The sequence below is a fragment of the Camelus bactrianus genome, chromosome 3, assembly GCF_048773025.1.
Source record: "Camelus bactrianus isolate YW-2024 breed Bactrian camel chromosome 3, ASM4877302v1, whole genome shotgun sequence".
In the NCBI taxonomy this organism is placed as follows: domain Eukaryota; kingdom Metazoa; phylum Chordata; class Mammalia; order Artiodactyla; family Camelidae; genus Camelus; species Camelus bactrianus.
Window position 1 is genome coordinate 98,343,428 of NC_133541.1, and position 19,699 is coordinate 98,363,126.

Sequence of the window (19,699 nt, forward strand, 5' to 3'; positions counted from 1 at the left end):
TCACCTCCAATTGAAGGCATTTTTGTCTGTTTCATTCACCACTATAGTCCTAGTGCCACAGTGTTTCATTCATATTTAGTAAGCACTTACTGAACGAATAAATTCATAAGGTACAAAATTTAAAAGCTATATTGAAAAGTCGTTTTCCCACTATTGCCTTCCTTTCTGTAGAGGACCACTGTTTCATGAGTGTCCTTTCAGTGATATTAACATATGTACATAGTTTTTTTCCCCCTTTTTTACACAAATGTTTTTACACATTGCTTTTCTGTTTTCAGTTAATATATCTCAGAGATGATTTCAAACAAGTACATAAACATGGTTCTCATTCTATTTTATGAGTGATAACTGAAATTTGATGAACTGTGGGTGGTTGAGCCCTATACAGTGTGGGTTATTTGTTTCTCTTTTGGATAAATAAGTTTAAAAAAAAATACTCTGAGCTCTGTTTTATTTGTACTTGTTCCAACTCCCAGTTATCCTTTTTCTTTTTTAATTTTCCCAGGATGTTATATGATTACGTGTACTCTATAGAGATAATGATTAGTGATACTTCAGGCATTGGGTTAAGTTCACAAAAGCCCTCCCCTTCCTTCAGTTCTGTGGCATTAGGTACATCACCTTCATCTTTGGGCCTGAGCTTTCCCACCAGCTGAAAAAGATGAGAGATTCTTGGTAGGGGAAGAACTGAGGAGTTGGTGACTACATTGAGAATATATAGTTTTCTTGCATACTCTGGTACAGCCCTCTATTGGGGTCCAGGCCCTGGTTTGAAAAAAAAATCACTGCCTTGATAAGTCAGTTACTTAATTGAAGTATTATATCCCATGGGCATGCTGGCCAGAAAAAACTCATAACCCTCAAAGTAAATGTTCTTTTCCACTCAGTTCCAGCATTTTGTGAACCCTGCAGTCTGAAGACATATGCTTAAAACAGGGCTGAATACCAAAGATATTTCTTAGGTCTCAAATCTCTTGTGGCACAGGGAATCTTTCTGTGCTTCTCTTTCATAAATATAAAGCAAAATATGAAGGATAGAGAATTATAAAATATAGACTTTAATAGATTCTCCCCTTCAACTACAAAAGACCTTTATGTAAATTTTATGAAATTTAATCAGGTAGATCAGAACTTGTGAATACAAATGTGAGAGATATTTTTTGAATGTGCTTTTTGTGGTGTCTCAGTCATACTAACCTTATGGATTTGTGTCTGGCAGGGAGTGAAGAACAAGGCCAGCCTACCCAACTTTCTTGATCACATCATTGCCTCAGTGGTAGAAAATAAGAAAACCTCAGATGCTGCAAAGCGTGCCTGTAACTTGACTGATACCCAAAAGGAGGTGAAGGAGATGGTGATGGGGTTAAATGTGCTAGACCCCCACACCTCTCACTCCTGGCTCTGTGATGGAAGACTTCTTTGTCTCCATGACCCCAGCAACAAAAACAATTGGAAGATCTTCCGGGAGTGTTGGAAGCAAGGCCAGGTGAGCAAGAATAAGCAGTTCCCAGAGTCACCTGTGTGCCTACCCACCATAGCTACCAGGGTAGTTTCAATTCTCTCTGGGAGATTTTTTGCCAAGGAGATTTAGACATATAGTAAGTTTGTTGCTACTTCGAGTTTTCTTGGATTTTTAAAAATCAGAAGGTTCCTAAAAATACATAGTGGATCCTTTTATTTTCAGCTGTGTGGCTCTGTGTTCTTAAAAGGGCAGTTAAAATTCCTTTGAGGTTGTGATCTGGCATTAATAACACCTTTAGAGGAAAATCCTAAAGTGTGATATGGAGTGAGGCAAAGGGGGTGCAAGTGGGTGGTACTTTGCTAGGTGAATGTTATAAGGCCACACAAGTCTGTGTGATAGTGTAATAGCACTTCCTGGTTTTTATACTTCAGCAGATACTTGAGGAAGGGGAAGATTATGGAATTGTCTGGACAATTTTTCATTCTAGATGCGAGGACATATTCTCAGAGTTGCATTTGTCACTTTTTCATCCTCTCACCTCAAAATAGTGATAGATACCAGAGCAACAGAAGTGATTTCTTGAGGGTTCTCCCCCACTCCCTGCAGTGAGAATCAAGTATAGTAATGGAGTAGTAGTTTCCATTTGCTGTAGCTGACGTGTTGAAATCCATAGATTCTGAAACTGGGAGGGAACAGTAAATCGTCATGGAGAAGAAGAGGCTGTCCACAAAAAACCCTCCTATTCTCTCCCTTAGCCCTGAGCTAAACGTATTTCTTAAATGGCTCTGATAGAGATATTTTTGTTTCCACAGCCAGTGCTGGTTTCAGGGGTGCATAAAAAGCTCAAGTCTGAACTCTGGAAGCCAGAAGCCTTTAGCCAGGAATTTGGAGACCAGGATGTGGACTTGGTGAACTGCAGGAACTGTGCTATAATTTCTGATGTGAAAGTCCGGGATTTCTGGGATGGCTTCGAGATCATTTGCAGTAAGTAGCTTTGATATCTGGTTTAGTAATGGCATACTAGAAAGTAAGCATCTTTATGCCCAGCCCTACCCCTGAAATGACAAGTTACATCCTCTTGGCAGGAGGAATGTTCCCTCCTAGTGCTAGCCAGGTAGGTCACTTGGCAATCACATGGCTCCTAGAGCACACCTGGACATGATCACACAAGATGTGTGGAGCACTTTCAGTTCGAGATGGAAAAATGTGGTATGTACTAAAGCAGTGGCTGAGGAAAACAAAGCCCACCTAGTCCATTATGGGGGTTTACAAGTCTGAAAGTAAGAGCTTAGTCCCCTAAACCTTTTAGTCACTGGAGATTCAGACAGCAGCCAACCCAGCAGATGTTTGTAGGAGTGCTTTCTGTCTTCCAGAGCGATTGAGGTCTGAAGATGGGCAGCCAATGGTGCTCAAACTCAAGGACTGGCCTCCTGGGGAAGATTTTCGGGACATGATGCCAACAAGGTTAGTGAAGGTCATCTTGAGAGACCTGTGCCTTGCTGAAGCCATTACAAAGTAATCACAGAAAAGTGAACTCTGCCTCTTTTCTTCCCCTACCCTCTAACAAGCTAAGTCATCTTTCATCCTCTTTTGTAGGTTTGAAGATCTAATGGAGAACCTTCCCCTGCCAGAGTATACCAAACGGGATGGCAGGCTTAATCTGGCCTCTAGGCTACCCAGCTACTTTGTAAGGCCTGATCTGGGACCCAAGATGTACAATGCCTACGGTATGTGGGAGAGGCCATAATTGACCTTTTTGGACACTGTTGTTTCTATTTCACCCATAGAGGGAGATTGGTAGTCAGGGTTATGTGTAGAGGTGATACACGGTGAAGTGGCAGGTGCTGGAGAAACTAACAATATCCAGAATAGTTTTTAATATGTTTGCTTTTGTCATTGATTTCCATAACAGCCAGATAGGCCCAGTCCATAAGTTAAATATACAGTAGTTAGAAAGTTTCCTCTCAAAGATTCCATCCAAGGAGATGTGATTCTTAGTTTTGAAGATACTTTATAAGATAAAAGTGAAAAATAAAAGGATGAAAGTCTGAGTACTGTGCTATACAACCACCTCTTTGTGAAATCATCCTAAATCACTGTGAAAGCCACACTTCATTTGAATATTCATAATGCCTGTATCTGCTTTGTTTTTGAAGGAGAGATCATTTGGGAGGATAGAATTGATTCAGTGGCCAAAGCTAATGACAGTATCAGTTAAGCTTGAAATCAGTCTTAAAACACTAGAAAAGAGATGGCAATTATTTATTGATAAACACATATACTTCATTTTCCCAGCGTTACCCATTTAAGAGCATCCTTGAGTATGTTTTCACTTGTAAGATCTATAATGTAGTTTTCAGAATGTTGCCCTTTCACTTTGCATGTCTTCCTTTTTACCTTCAGGCTTGATAACAGCGGAAGATAGAAGAGTTGGCACAACAAATCTTCACTTAGATGTGTCTGATGCAGTTAATGTAATGGTGTATGTTGGGATCCCCATCGGGGAGGGTGCTCATGATGAAGGTATGATTTCTAGAACCCAGTACTTCTGGAGCTTGAGGTTTAGCCTCAGGAGTAAAATGGGGGTGGAGTGTCTTTCTTCTCAGTCAGGGCCAATGGCTTTTTCTTAAATCTCTCACAGCCCTGATGTGTAGTAGGTGCCCAGACAAAGGTATGATTGTAGCAGAGATGAGTGGTACTTCTGTATCTTTGACCAGAGTTACTCTCTTTTTGGGAATGCTGCCCTTTAACACTGAGTATGTACCGTCACAAAGGGGAATAAAGAAGAAAGGGCAAACCAGCCTACTTGTTCCATCAGCCAGTTCAACTGTGGGGTGACAGGTGAAAAAGCCAGGTCACTTGCACAGAAAAATGAAGCATAAAAGTAATGTTTTGCTGCATTTGCAGTCTGCTGTCTCTGTAAAATTAATGTGTGTTAATCTTGAAAGTTTTAAAAAACAAAATTTTTAAAGATAAATAACTCAAAATCTCAGGGTTCAGGGATTATCAGTATCATTTCTTTGGTATATTTCCTGCCACTCATTTGCTTTTGATGCTACACACTTGCAGATCCTTCTCTTGTACTGTCCTTTAATGGGTTACAACAGATAAAGATTAGAAACCAACCCTCTTAACTTGCCAGAGAAGCTTTACTCTTCATGGCCTTAAATCCATAGGATCCTAGAGTTTGAAGAGGTCTTGAGAAAGTGTACAGTTAGTCTACTTACAGCAGGACATAACCTGCAGTTTGAACATAAGGTATGGCTACACAGTTTGAGCAGGAGATATGTTTTAAAGGAAAACAATACCTCCAAAAAATGCTGAGTCTCTATTAAGTAAGGAAGATTAGAATCGCTCTTCTTATGTATAGGAAGTTTAGGGCAATGTGAGTTTTGATTCTTTGGTTCTATATTATATTATTCCAAAGCATTGGAGAATAGTGGGGACTAAACTTGTTTGAATTGGACATTTTGCTTCACTCAGAGGTACTGAAATCGCTGATTACATTGGAAAGTGTCATTTTGCTTTTTTCAGAGGTGCTCAAGACAATTGATGAGGGAGATGCTGACGAGGTGACAAAGCAGAGGATTCATGATGGAAAGGAGAAACCTGGTGCTTTGTGGCACATCTATGCAGCCAAGGATGCAGAGAAGATCCGGGAGCTGCTCCGAAAGGTATGTTCCTGGGTGAACTCCCAGCCCACAGATTAAGGGTCTAGGGATGCTGAGACAGCCTGCCCAGGGGTTTCTCCTGTGGAGTCCCATGGCATTGAAGACCTGTGCCCTTTGTCAAAATGACCCAAAGGGCTGAATCTGCACTTCAGAGGATACTGAATAGAATAAAGTAAAAGCTTTGGCCCACCAGTGACATTACTACAGCAAGTTGGATTTATGCTACTAATAATTTTTATGTATTTATTGATTTTTTCATCTTTGGGGTTTGGTCATGACTTTAGGTTGGAGAAGAACAAGGCCAAGAGAATCCCCCTGATCATGATCCAATTCATGACCAAAGTTGGTACCTGGACCAGACCCTGCGTAAGCGGCTCTATGAGGAATATGGTGTGCAAGGCTGGGCCATTGTTCAGTTCCTGGGAGATGCCGTCTTTATACCTGCTGGAGCCCCACACCAGGTGGGTTCCACCTTAGGGAAGGGGCTCCACAATTCCATTGGCTTCCTTATTTCTGATTTCTTGCTAATTTGGCAATAGCTATAAATGGCTGAATTAGACTGCTCTTAAACTGCAACTTAGTTTTTGCTTTTTAATTTTCTCCCATGTAATTTTAAATGATCACTTAAAAATGTTTAAATAAATAAGGGAGACTATTAAAGAAAGGGTCAAAGTCTCAGCTCAGCTACCTATGCCATATCCCTTTTCAGTCCCCTCATCCTGCCTTCCCCAGAAGGAGCCTACTGTTAACAGTTAGGTGTGTATTTTTCTAGATCCATTTCTGTGCCAGTACTAACATTTTCATTTATAAATTTATACTTACAGTTTTTCTGCATTTGTTTTTATACAAGTGGAATATTAGAAGTATTTGTAAAATTTTTTTATGATGGAAGTTTCTGTGTGTCATTGAATCTCTAATGCCTGATGTTTGCCTCTGCTTTTCCTCTCCCAGGTGCACAATCTATACAGTTGCATAAAAGTAGCAGAAGACTTTGTATCTCCAGAACACGTAAAGCACTGTTTCCGCCTGACGCAGGAATTCAGGCATCTCTCTAACACTCATACAAACCATGAGGATAAACTGCAGGTAAAATACTCCCTCTCCACCCACACTCTGTCTTCCCATCTCCTCCTAGGCTGCATACACAGGAAGCACATTTCTGTTTCCTAAAGATACTATCTGGGCAGTGTAACTGTAGAGAAATAATTAAGGGAACCATGTCTGGGATATGGAGTCCTCCCACCGGGAAGTATTTAATCAGTACTCTTCAGGTTTGCTTTTAGAGAATACTAATCTTTTAACCTCATCACTTACAGTGTGACAGTCTTCTATTTCTCTGCTCCTGGAAGATAAACAGTGTTTCAGTATTAGTAACTGACTAGACTGACTACCCTAGTCAGATGGGAAAAGCACTGTGGCAGTGTGTTCTAAACCTGTTTCCTGGAAGCTGCTTCTCAGAGCAAATTTCTATGTAGACTCAATTCCTTAGAGCTCTGCTAAGGACTTTAATCCATGTCCCTAACAGTTACTTCCCCCTTGTAGATCTAAACAATCAGATTAGGTTTTCCTCTGCTCAGAAATGGATTGGAACTTTAAGGGCAGAATTTCATCGTTTATACCCTTGGATGCTTTAGTAATATAAAAAGAACAAAGAATAAGGAACCAACATTCCCCAGGCAGAACTTCAGCAACCTGAATAGGAACTCTCCCAGCCTCTCACATGTGGCCTGTTTTTCTCCATCAAGCCTGAGTCTCAAGTGTGTCTTCCTGGGTCAGTGACCAATGAGATTGCAGACTTTTCTTGGTTGCTGGTAGATTTTAATCACCCGTAACCCTGAGTCTGATCTGTTTTGCTGTCCTTTTTCAAAATTATGGAACATTTCAACCGTAAAGTTTTTATACAAAGTACAGTCACACTGATAAATAGATAACATTGATATTTAGTTCTAGTGCAACTATTCACGCATACGTATTTCAGATCCCACCTGCATTAGGTCTCTACTTGCAACCTGTCACCTTCCAATCCTCTGTCACTGCTTTTTTTTTTTTTATAGTATTTTTTACCATCTAACATACCATGTATTTCATCTGTTTCCATCCCTACTAGAATATAAACTGTTTAAGCTCCATGCAGTCAGGGATTTTATTGTTTTATTCACTGCCTTTCCCTAGCACGGTATCTGACACATAGTAGATACTCAGTATTTGTTGAATTAATACGAAAAGTGTAATAGAGAATAGTATAAAGGGGCTTGTGTGCTTAAGAAGTAAAACAGCATATACATACTGCCTATACAACATGTATGTGTACAGCAGCTATATGATTGAAGCCTGCATGTACCTTCCCATCCCACCTCCTCAGAAATAATCACCATCTTGGTTTAAAACTGTCTTTAGTGTTTTCACTTTATTTTAATAACTTTATTGTGTCTTCCTACTTCACACACTATATTTGTTTCTTTTAGACAAATTAGAAAATACAAATAAACACAAAAGAGAAAAATACCCAATAAATCCAACCCGGCCACTGTTGTTTTAGTGCATTCTTATTAGCTATAGGACCTTAGGCAAGGTTCTTAACCATGGAACCTCACCTCTCATCTGTAAAATGGGAATAATAATAGAATCTTCTTCCTCATAAGGATTAAATGAAAGTCCAAATAAAATAATGCCATTTGCAGCAACATGGATGGACCTGGAGATTGCAATTCTAAGTGAAGTAAGCCAGAAAGAGAAAGAAGATTAACATATGGTATCATCTATGTGTGGAATCTAAGAAAAAGACAAGTGAACTCATTTACAAAACAGAAACAGACTCACAGACATAGAAAACAAACTTATGGTTACTAGAGGGGGAAGGGGTAAATTTGGATTTGAGATTTACAGATACTAACTACTATATATAAAATAGATAAACAATAACTTTATACTGTATAGCACAGGAAACTATATTCAGTATCTTGTAGTAACCTATAATGAAAAAGAATATGAAAACAAATATATGTATGTAATATGTATGACTGAACTGTTATGCTGTACACCAGAAGTTGACACAACATTGTAAAATGACTATACTTCAATTTTTTAAAAATGAAAAAAATATTTTAATATAATCATGTTCCCAAGCTTTAAAAAAAAAGGTCCACATAAAGAGCTTAGCAATAGTGCACAGCACATAGTAAGCACATAGAGGATGGTGATTATATAGCCTTTCAAATGATTTCATCATCCATTTTAAAATATAGACTACATATCCTGTGTGACTTTGTAAACCATCTTTGGGATTGACTTGGGAAGCACACAGTCCTGGTTGAGGGCTTTCCTCACTAATCAGTAGGTTTTTAGTCAGTGTAGAATATAATTTTCAGTTGCAGAACACAATTATGTGGCTGCCATGAACTGACTGTGCTGATTGCTCTCTCCAGGTGAAGAACATCATTTATCATGCAGTGAAAGATGCTGTTGGCACCCTCAAGGCTCATGAATCCAAACTGGCAAGGTCTTAGGTGTGGAGAAATTCCAAACTCCCCTGTGAAGCAGGTCTTTTACTCACAACACATACAGAGAACGGCAGGGTTCTCTGCTGGAGCAGAGGTCCTTCACTTGGAGCCAGTGTGGTCAGTATTACAAACTCTCCAGTCACTCTTTTCTACGCTGCCTCAACACTGAAGGTTGACACAGGAAAGTTCACTGTTCACACACACAGTTTCAGACTCCAAGCCGAGGGTGCCACATCCCCATCCTGTGGCCTTTTGGGACTCTGAATTGCCTGAACATCGCTGGGCTTTCCTGCACATTCTCATGATTTGAGATTCATGGAAACCAGGAATGTGGGCACACCTTTCTTTTTGTTTTCTCTCGTGCCTAGTTAGGTGGGAATGTGTTTGGAGGTAGGGGGAATCACATAACTGGTACAAGTGGAGGCTAATTGCTTAAACATGCCTAGTGGAAGCCTGACAGTGTCTCTGCACACAACCTCTGACACAGCCCATCCCGGGAGCAGGGTGAAGCCATTCCCAACTGTCTCTCCCACAAGCACTGGAGTCTTGCGGGACCCAGGGAGAATCCACTGCTTTTCCCAGGAGGCTCCAGGATTAGGAAACGTGTGTATTTAGTGAAAAATAGGTTTGTAGTGAAATAGTTACTATTTCATGAAAGTAGATATTTTTAGAATTTTTGAAATACCACAGTTGTTTTCCTGGATTATGAGGAGAGGCACATTACATTTAGTCTTCCTTTCGATAAAACTCTTTGAAGAAATAAGATTTTTAGAAATCAACTGCCCATTATAGCACAAAAATCAGCCAAAGCAGAATTTAAAAGGATTGGCTTTTTAGGATTCTTTTAATTTCTCCCCCTCCCATCTCAGTCCTATCTTGAGGGAACAGCTGTCTTGAGAACTTTGTCATGTCTGAGCTGTGGTGTGTTCCATGCATACACACACTGGTGACTCCAGGAACCATTTTCACCTACTACCAGCGTTCCCTTGGGACTCCTCTTACAGTTCCAAACGCAAAGGAAAGTTTTCTTTCCTACATGAGGCTTTTTGTTTTGGGGAGGTTTTGGTCTAGAAATATTTTCAGCAAAACTTTCCAACTCAGTGGAGTTTTATTAAGAATTTATTTGAAAATGATGGGATTCATTGGCCCATGGGTACATTGGAAAATGTATCTATCTTCTTCCTGGCTGTACTGTAGTGCCCTGCAGGCTTGTTTATATGTTCACAGTTACTTTTTTTTTTTTTTTTAATAAAAGTCATTTACTGTAGAATACTTTTAATTTCACTTTCTGTATTTTAATTTTGTTGAAGGGCTGATTGGGATTTCCATGTTCTTATTAAAAATCTAACAAATCTGTTTGGAGTGGAGTAAATTCTTCCTTGTGCCAGCCATTCTAAAAAGCAGGGCCAGGTTTAAGGCGGGGTTGGAGATGGAGAATGGTTCATTTTCATATCATCGTTACATTGCTGCATCCAATTTTTATTCTTTGCTTCCTGAATTTGTGCCCATATGGGAGAAGGAAGTGCCAAGTCATTGTGGTTTGAGGCCTTGAGGGTGAGGGGAAGGTACTACATGTATCAGAGGGTAGGAGCAAAGATGGGCTTTCTATAGTTTATGCACTATAGATAGGAAAGGTGGGTACCTACCTTCCTGGAGCCGTCAGAGGGGAAAAAGCCTTGGGGAATGGCCTGAGCAAGGTTTTGGGCAGTCATTGGTGAGGTTCCTCAAAATAGGAGGCCTGGCTACATATGAAAAAAATGTAGCTGTAGATCTACCTCCGATTTAGTGGAAGAAGACCCAGATGAGATTTATTCTTGTTTATTAAGAAGCGATTAAAAGTGGCCTGAGGGGCAAGGACAGGCTATGTTCCAATTAGAAGAAAGGCCTTTTGAAGAGGAAGTTGTAAAGAATAGTTTAACACAACATTGTAAAATGATTATAAATCAATAAAAAATGTTAAAAAAAAAAAAAAAAGGAAAGAATAGCAAGAGGAGTCATCAGAGGCTGCTTCTCTGAATCCTATTGGGAAAACATCTTCCAAAGTGTGTGAGCCTGGAAATACAATTATCAGGGTGGAAATAGACCATTGTGTGGTTCAAGGATACTGAGTTTGAATAGGACTGTAACTGAAATACAGAGTTCTGAACATGTCCTTTCAGCCTGGATGGCCACGGGTGGATGCTGTGATCACCAGAGGATTACACCTCCACATAAAGAATGCAGAAGCTCTGAAAAGGGACAGGAAAGGAAAGCGATGGGGGAGGGGGGTTGCAGAGATTGCTGGAGTTTTGTTGCTTCAGTGAAAATCAGGAGGCAGGCTAGCCTACATTCTGGATATAAATGTCTTCAGAATTAGGGCATTCACTGCCGCCAGTGCTTGCTGACGGGGGTGAAACGGGAGCCCCTGGATCTATCTCCTACCTAGACCCCAGGCAGCCCCTCCTGAGGAAGAGGATGATTCCCCTGCCGCAGGGTACCTGCCTTGAGAGCGCTGTTCCCCTACAAAGCTTAGGAACTGACAATCTGAAAATGCAGATTAGATTGGGTGTGGTCCTCTTCCAACTGGAGTGATTAGTGACGGCTGAGATGGGGTAGCATGGCAGATGCCCCTGTACTCTTTGGCTTCAGGAGTTCCTAGGTGGGTGTCTTGGCATCCTGCGATGAGGGAGGAGGGTTTGCTAGTTAGCAGTTGGTGGACGTAGCCCTGTTTAAAGTAAGACTTCCTGAGTTTTTATCTTAGCAGCATGACTTAGTGGCTTTGTGGCCCTTGGCAAATTATTGAACCTCTCTAAGCTTCCCATTTTCTTATCTTCAAAATGAGGATAATTATAACCCCTGCCTTATAGATTGGTGGGTGAACGCGTGTGAAGCTCTTAGCAGAGGGCCTGGCATGCAGTAAGTACTCAATATGACCTAGCTATTATTCCTCGTTGGATGTTTAAGTCTTTCAGCCTGATGTGGGCAAGGTAGGAGGGCTAGGATGTGGGCTGGGGTGTCAGTATGAAACCATGTAGGGCTCCTGAGGACCTCAGCCCAAGGTTTCAAACCCAAGAAAGGTGAACAAACGATCAGAGGAAGGTAGGGTACTGAGGGTCAAAGGCGCATGCCCCGACAGCAGGTGCAGGGGGGCGCGCCGCCGCCGCCGCGGCCTCCCCTTTAAGAGCCGCCGCCGCCCACGGCCCGCCGCTGCGGCAGGAACCTCCCCTTTAACGGCGGCGGCTCGGCGCTCCGCGGCCCCCGCGGCGGCTGCTGCTGCGGGTGCTGCTGCTACTGCGGCTCCTGCTGCCGCCGCCGCTCAACCTCCAGCAGCTGCATCTTCGGCCCTGGGCCGGGTCCCCGCCCCGCGCCCCGCCTGGCCCCGCCATGGTGTCCTGGATCATCTCTCGCCTGGTGGTGTGAGTGTGGCGACGGTGGGGTGCGGCCGGTTGGGAGGGGGATGGGGGTTAGGAATGAGGGGTGAGAGGTATTGAAACCCAGGATGGACCATTCTGTGGCCTCATACAGCAGAGTCACCTAAACCACAAGGTCCCTCTTTGGGGTCCCCAGAGACATGGAGATGTGGAACCCAGGACTGGAGGGGGGAATATTAGAGAAGCATGGCAGGCCTGGCTTCCCACCCCTTTTATTTTCTGCTCCTTCTCCCTCCCTCATCCCAGGGACTGGGCAGCATGGCTTGATTTATGAGGGGAGGTGCATGTCCCTTCCCCCACGTAGCAGATCAGTGCTGGAGGAGCTCCTTAGACCTGGGCCCTCATCTCCCTGAGGGAGAGATCTAATGGAAGAGCCCGTGAGCAAGGCAGGGCCTCTTCATTCCATAGTTTAGGGCCATGGCATCCTTGGCCTCCCCAAAGGGGTGGATTTCTCCTCCGTCTTCCACTGTCAGGGGACTGGGGATAAGGGCACATGCTCTGAAGGCCTCCCAAGGAGAACAGGGTATCTGAAGCTGAGATGCTTGGAGGACAAAGTGTGGGAGGTAACTGGGAGAGGATGTGTGTGCTCAGCCTGGGGTTGTGAAATCTGTGGAGGGGAGGGTGTTAGGTGGCCTTCATTCCAGGCCACTAGCTATGTCCCTCCCACCTTCCCCAGGCTCCAGGAGGAAACCCTGCTCCCACAACCCCAGACTTTGTCCTTGAGTATTCCACCCTCCACCCCATTTCCACAGGCCATTCCAGAAGTATCCTGCCTCAGTGAGGCAAATCCATGTGAGAACAGGCAGTACCCACACATTGTCAAGGGGCTGGGCCTGGCAGGGGCTCCACATGGGCCCTAGCCAACCTCTGCCCCTCAGCCTCCACTCTAGGGGACTGACACCAAAGAATCCCCTCCCTGCTGTCATCTTCCCATTCAGTGCTGTCATGTGCTTATGTTCTGGCTTCCTCTAGACCCACAGGAGTCTCCCTCCTGCCTCTCTGCCATTCTGCCCCAGAGGGAATCCTCCATGTGGCCTTCAGAGTGGCTGCTTCTCTGTAGTCTGGATGAGCTCCCTGAGGGGCATCGGTCCTCTCGTTCCCTCCTTTGTGTCCCATATGTGGTCTCTAGTAGGACCACCACCAGACTCCAGGCTTGAGCCGGGGCCTCAAGCCCAAGGCACTCCCCTGAGCCTGGTCCCAAGAGTGTCTACATGGGGGAATGAACCTCTTTGCCCCTCTCAGGGCCTCCTGCCCCCGTGCCCTCTGCTCCCCAGGTCCCCAGGGCTACAATGGTACCTCTGACTGCCAGGCAGAGTGCCTTGTTAGGCGGTGTCAGCTTCCCTTGCAGACCTGGCCCTACCCAGCTTGGCTCTGAGACAGGGAGGTAGAGGGTAAGGGCAGATCGGTACAAATGGGCATGATGTCTGGAGAAGGAAGACACCCCACCATGCAGTGATCAGAACCCCTCCCCCCATTTCCCATGATGTGTTTATGCATAACTAAGGATCAGGGCTAAAGAGGCCACACTGGACCCTCTGGCCTCTGGGTCTTTCTGTACCTCAGGGGCTGGAGGAAAACTGAACAATAAAGGGGTATAGGGCATCACCGTAGCTGGTTGGGGTCTCCATGCATGTGTATCACCTCAGGCTTGACTGCTTTCACCTGAGTTCATCAGTCCAGCTGATATGGCACTCTGGAGTTCTGTCCATGACGAGCTGGGACTAATGACGAGCTGGGAGGGAGAGGCCACTGCTCTTGGCTGACGGGCCCAGTAACCATGCCTGCCTTCCTAGGCTCATCTTTGGCACCCTGTACCCAGCCTATTCTTCCTACAAGGCGGTGAAGACAAAAAACGTGAAGGAATATGTGAGTGTATGACTCTTCATCTCCCACCCAACCCACATGGTATAGATTGGGGAGGACAGTGGGTCACATGAAAGATGAGGATGACTCTGTACTAAGACTGTCAGCACTGATGAGACCTGGTTCAAGGGATGTTCCTGTGTGTTCCTTTTCCCCAGCCCTGGTGTGATGTGCAGGCAAAGTTAAGGTCCTGAGTGTCCCCTGCGGCACCTCCAGCATGTTTGGCAGGCAGAGGTGGGGTCCTGGGTGTTCCACAGAGGCCCCAGCCAACACCACCTTCTGTACCTTCAGGTGAAATGGATGATGTACTGGATCGTCTTTGCCTTCTTCACCACGGCCGAGACACTCACAGATATTGTGCTCTCCTGGTGAGGTCCAGCATCCTCTCCCTGCATCTCAGGGGCCAGAGCCTCTGACTTTTTCTGCACAGCCAGCAAAACAGAAGACTGAGATCCAGGGTGGAATCCCCCAACAGTTACACGGGGTTCTAGATGTCCCCTTCCTCCACCTCCCATCCAGGCCTGGCTTAATCAGCAGAATAAAAACAGGCATAACCCTCACATTTCTTTCTCGTGGCAGTGAAGGCACCAAAATAGAATTCAGGAAAACTGCTGCCAGACTTACTATGACCTTGGGCAGGTCATAGTTCTCTAGGCCTCAGTTTCCCTATTTTTAAAATAGACATACGAGTCAATCTTACAAACATTGGATGCTTACATTGCAAAGGCATTTTCCAGGCACTACTAGACTATGTATATGCACAGGACACAGAATGTCCTAGTCATCTGCATATTCACAGCAGGCACTCAAAACGTTTGAGTGAGCAAATGCCTCTGGGAAGAGAGGACTAACACAGCACAGTACACTGGAGGTCAGAAGAGAGTTTTACAGAGAGGTAGAGGACAAAAGATCCTTGCCTTTATAGATGACAAGGGCCTATTGCCATTGAGAAAAATAGTTTTAGCTAAGGAAGTTGAGTGGGGTCAGCTTAGGAAAGAGGAATGGGTTAAAAATTGAGACTAGTGAGTGTAGATGCCTTTTGACACAAGCAAAGGAGGGAGCTTTGATGAAGGCTTCATGAGGATGGAGGAGGCCAAAAGGAGTCTGTGGCCTGAGAAGAAGCCGTGGGGAGTGAAGAATGGTCCTTAAAAGTAAGGGGCATGTCATGGCAGCAAGGGGTGGACCAGAGCACAACTGGAGAAGCCCACCTCTTCTCCATGGGCGCAAGGGAAGAGGGTAAGGACCCAAGAGTGGACCTAGAAGTTTAGGGAGTTCATCTTGGCGTTGACCGCAGGACAGAGGAGTAGGGGTCTTCTGTCAGTGTGAGAGGGCTGGGACTTGGAGAGAGAGGAGGGTGAGGAGAGCCGCTGCTGCAGGGAGTTCCTGCCGGGGCTGCCTCTCACCCTCCCACTTGGAGTCTCAGCTGAGTCTCCCCTTGACTAGTCTCCTGAGCCACATGGGGACCTCTCATGTGTGGGGGGCCAGCCAAGGTCAGAGGGTCAGCACACCTCCTGTCTCCCTGCCCCGAGCTCCGCCGCTTGCCTCTCTTCCCCCAACAGGTTCCCCTTCTACTTTGAGCTCAAGATCGCCTTTGTGATATGGCTGCTGTCCCCTTATACCAAGGGCTCCAGTGTGCTCTACCGCAAGTTCGTGCACCCAACACTGTCCAACAAGGAGAAGGTTTGTTGGGACAAGGAAGTTCGCCTCCCACCTGCCCCAGGTCAAGGCAGCCCAGTGCCTGCAGCCATGTGCATTCATGGCTCGCCCTGTGGGTGACCCAGCAGATCTCTGGCATCCTGGGGCAGGCAGTGCCTTTGTCCAGGCATGAACCAGAGCAGGGCAGGGCCTGGCCAGCAGGGCCCACCCCTCACCTCTTCCTCCTTCCCCTCCAACCCCTCAGGAAATCGATGAGTACATCACACAGGCCCGCGACAAGAGCTATGAGACCATGATGAGGGTGGGCAAGAGGGGTCTGAACCTGGCTGCCAATGCCGCGGTTACGGCTGCTGCCAAGGTGAGATGGTAGAGACTCAGCTCCCAGGGCCCCACCTGGCTCATCTTGTCCCCCTGGCCAGGCCCCATAGCATCCACCCTGTCCTTGGGTCTGTGAAGTCTGGGGGCTTGTGGAGCTCGGGGTTCCTTCCAGTCTTGCCTCTAACACCCTCCACTAAGTGACTTACACCCTGAGCCAGTTTCCTCATCTGTCCAAAGGGAAAGCATGGCCCCAGGCTGTCACCCCATAGGACAGGGTGAGGACACTGCAGGGAGAGCACTGAGCCTAGTGGCTGCCTAGTGCCCCACGGTGACCTCTGTCTCCACCCCGCCCCTTTCTCCGGTTCTCCCGGTGCGTGGTGGTGACCCTAGGGCCAGGGGGTGCTGTCAGAGAAGCTCCGAAGCTTCAGCATGCAGGACCTGACCCTGATCCGGGATGAAGATGCCCTGCCCCTGCATGGTCCTGATGGCCGCCTCAGACCCAGCCCTGGCAGCCTTCTGGACACCATTGAGGACTTAGGTACAGATGGGCCCAGGGATGGGCAGAAGGGCATGAGGGCAAGGAGGCCAGGTGAGAAAGACACCCAGACACCCCTGTTCTCCTTTCTTCCCCTAAACAGGAGATGACCCTGCCCTGAGTTTAAGGTCAGGCACAAACCAGGGAGATCCCCGGACAGAGATCTCTGAGGATGATACAGGAGACAAAGCCACCAAGAGGGTCAAATCCATCAAAAAAGTGCCCAAAGCTGAGGTGAGAGCCAGGCCAGAGCATGGGGAAATGGGGAGGGACTGTGGCTCCAGGCTGAGCCCTCTGTCTTCCTCTGTCCTTCCCACAGCCACTGGCCTCCAAGACGCTGAAGACCCGGCCCAAGAAGAAGACCTCTGCAGGGGGCGACTCAGCTTGAGGTCCCAGCCCCCAGGCTGCAGAGCCCCAGCTCCACACTGTGCCAGTAGCCCTCGCGCCTCAGGCCCCAGGGCCTCTCAGATGGCTGTTTCTGGTGCCTGCCCAGTGGCCACTCCTCTGGAAGGGCTTGGAAAAGAGGAGGGAGGCCCTGCTGTGGGGGTTGAGGGTAGAGGCTGGACCAGGAGCTGAGGACTGAGCCAGCCAAGGAGATGCGGGCTCCTCAGAGCCTGAACGCTACTCTCCCTGCTCCAGCCCTGCCCCCGCCCACCCAGTGCCTTGCTGAAGACCATGGCCATCCCCCTCCCTGAACTCCCTGAAGTCCTAATGTGGCCCCCACTGCTCTCCCTGAGTCCAGGTCCAAGGGCCAGTCACAGCCCAGATTGACCAGAGACAGGCCTGAAGGCACCGGAAAGAGGGAGGGAGTGGGGAAGGCCTCAGAGAACCTGGGCAGGGGCTCCGGCTGAAGCTGTGAATGGAGGACAGGGCTTAGTGTGTGCTTAAATGACTAGGAGAGCCAGGCCAGAGCTGCAGCTGGGGGCGTCGAGTTGGGCTGTGTGCTGCATGTGCCCACTGAAAAGAGGTGGGGTTCCAGGAGTGTGTGAGTGCGTGTGTGTGTGTGAGTGTGTGTGTGTGTGTGTGTGTGTGTGTGTGTGTGTTTCTCAGTCTAGGGCTGGGAGATTTTGAGTAAAGGCCTTTCCCTCCAGCACTGATCTCCCCCCACCTTCAGCCCCACAGCCAGCTGGCCCTTTCCCCCTTTCAGCCCTCCCTCCCTCTGAGCTCAGAGGACCCCAGCCCACAAGAGAATAGGGCATTGAGGGGCCTCTCACCTCTTTCTCTGTCCTCCATCCTCTCCTCTCTCCTCCTTGCATTCCTGTCCTGCCCCTGGGCTGGGCTCCTTCACCCCTCAGGGCCCTCTGTAGAGGCCCCCACTGAGCCGTTCCTTTCCCCCTTAACCTGGGGGCCCATCCTCCTGTCCCCTAGGGTCCTCTTCCAGTGCCAAGCAGACTAGGCCCCATGTAAGCAGACCCCTGTCAGAACCCAGCCTTTATCCCACACTCTGCCCCAGCTTCTGCTTTGGCTTCAGAAGTCAGACTAGGAGGAATGTGTGAAGAAGAAAAAAACTTAGGAGCCAGGGGTCTCCCAATTCCATGGAAAGAGGGTGCCCAAAAGACCTTTGGCACTGGAAGAGCCAATAAACCAAATTCTGGCACCTCATTTATTTTGACCTCTGTGCTTTGTTCTTGCTCTACCCATCCTTCCCAGGTGGGAAGGACTTCAGGTGAGAAGCAGGGCTCAGCTGTGGGATGGAGGGTGGAAGAGGTCAGACTGTGAACCCTAGGAGCTCTTATCTCCAAGGTAAGAGATAGGTTTGAGGTGGTTCAGTCTGGGAAGATGTTTTTGGGCTTCAAGATAGAGCCAGGGGACTAGGAAGGCCCAGGACTTAAGAAAGGCTAGGGGCTCCCACCCTCAGAGGTTGTCTTGTCCCTCAGAATCCTGCCCTGAGGCCCCTTCCCATTCTGGTACCTCACAGAAAGTGCCAGGTGTAAGCTGTAGGGACAAAGATCCTGATAAGGCCCCCAGGGAAGAGAGGATGTGATATGGGGGCTGATGGGCAGAGTGGGGGGATTGGATGTCCACAGTGCCTAGAAAGGCTAAAAAATATTGGAGCAGGACAATGAGCCAGACACTGAAAGGAGGAGAGGTGGGATGAGGGAAGAGGTGGAGATGAGAAACCAGCCCCATGGTTCTTGTCTGACCTGGGGACAGATTAGGAGGACAGGGAACCAAGAGCTGGGGCCAGAAGGGTGGATCTCTGAGCTGCTGGGCTGGGCTGCAGGAAAGAAGGAGGAGGAAGGCTGCAGGGCATGGGGTCTGAGTCCTGGGGAGGTAGAGCCAAAGCCACCAGGGACTGAGGGGCACAACCAGTGGGGACGAGGCCCTAGAGGCAAAATCTAGGAGAAGGGAAAGGATAACAGGAGCAGAGGCCACATCGGAAGAGACAAAGGAAGAGTAAAGAGGAAGAGAAGAGAGGGAGGGAAGAAGGAGGGAGGGTGAAGGAAGCAAGAGAAACAGTGGTCAGCCTTGTGGAAGGAAAATGAAAGAAGCAGAGCCTGGGATGGGGTAGGGAGTGTGAATAGGGACCTAGCTCCAGGTCCTGGGCACAAAGGTTGGCAAAACATCCCTACATCAAGCTTTCCTCTCCCTCCCTTAACATCACAGGGGCATGTCTTCCTGCCACATTTGAGCCAGCTGGCCAAGAACCTTCTGAACTGAGGTCGCAGTGGAGGTGGAGTGTGAGATGCCCTTCCCATCTTTCCTGTAATCTTCCAGTCAATAGCCCTCTGAAGGGTATTCCTTTCACCATCGGCCTCTGGGCAACTTGGCCCCTTTCTCTATTCTTCTCAGAAAGGAGAGGAAATGTCAGGGGAGAGACTCCCTTGTTCTAGAAAGATCTCCAGAGAGTAAGACGCTGCAGTCTCATGCTAGCAGCTACCATATGGTCAGGAAAGCAGGTTAGGCCCTCTGTAACCTAAATCCCATTTGCTGCATATTGCAGACACACACACGCTCACACTCAGATTACACACTTGCACCTACAGTGACCAGTGGTTAAGGAGGTCACTGCCAGATTCCACAGTGCCAGCCTCTCCATGCACATCTGGGTTTCCCTGTGTCAACAGAAACATGCTCAGATTTCCAAGTTCATTGGTCCGTTGCCATGGAAACATTCAGTCTCCTAGAACTCGGCACAGGCCCTGGCCCCTGTGGTGCAGGGGAGGAGAGGAGATGGAGTATAACAAACAAAATGAGGGGGGAAGGCTGGTGGGACACATCTCGGTGACCCTTTGCTGTCTCATTCCCTGGGACCACATCCCTTCTCCCCTCTACCTCAGTAG

General features: G+C 47.1%; 2 protein-coding genes across 5 annotated transcripts in view; both read left to right on the forward strand.

Annotated features, from left to right (window-relative positions):
• KDM3B (lysine demethylase 3B) overlaps window positions 1–9,987 on the forward strand; it is a 59,473-nt gene extending 49,486 nt beyond the window's left edge. For all 3 annotated transcript variants that reach the window (XM_074360739.1, XM_074360738.1, XM_074360740.1), the window contains 9 exons: window positions 1,220–1,486; window positions 2,275–2,446; window positions 2,836–2,926; window positions 3,059–3,189; window positions 3,866–3,985; window positions 4,997–5,136; window positions 5,418–5,594; window positions 6,085–6,219; window positions 8,559–9,987. In XM_074360739.1, coding sequence (XP_074216840.1) covers window positions 1,220–1,486; window positions 2,275–2,446; window positions 2,836–2,926; window positions 3,059–3,189; window positions 3,866–3,985; window positions 4,997–5,136; window positions 5,418–5,594; window positions 6,085–6,219; window positions 8,559–8,639 — 1,314 coding nt within the window. In that variant the 3' untranslated portion in view covers window positions 8,640–9,987. The remainder of the gene's footprint in view (window positions 1–1,219; window positions 1,487–2,274; window positions 2,447–2,835; window positions 2,927–3,058; window positions 3,190–3,865; window positions 3,986–4,996; window positions 5,137–5,417; window positions 5,595–6,084; window positions 6,220–8,558) is intronic.
• Window positions 9,988–10,130: 143 nt separating this feature from the next.
• On the forward strand, window positions 10,131–18,017 carry REEP2 (receptor accessory protein 2). Of its 2 annotated transcripts, none has more exons than XM_010971690.3 (8): window positions 10,131–12,028; window positions 13,837–13,909; window positions 14,198–14,274; window positions 15,466–15,586; window positions 15,807–15,920; window positions 16,271–16,418; window positions 16,519–16,649; window positions 16,735–18,017. In XM_010971690.3, the coding sequence occupies exons 1-8, from the start codon at window positions 11,997–11,999 to the stop codon at window positions 16,801–16,803; spliced, it is 765 nt and encodes a 254-aa protein (XP_010969992.1). In that variant the 5' UTR covers window positions 10,131–11,996; the 3' UTR covers window positions 16,804–18,017. The 2 variants fall into 2 exon arrangements, with proteins under 2 accessions (XP_010969992.1, XP_010969993.1); XM_010971691.3 differs by having other exon boundaries at window positions 16,277–16,418.
• The last annotated feature ends 1,682 nt before the right edge of the window (window positions 18,018–19,699 follow it).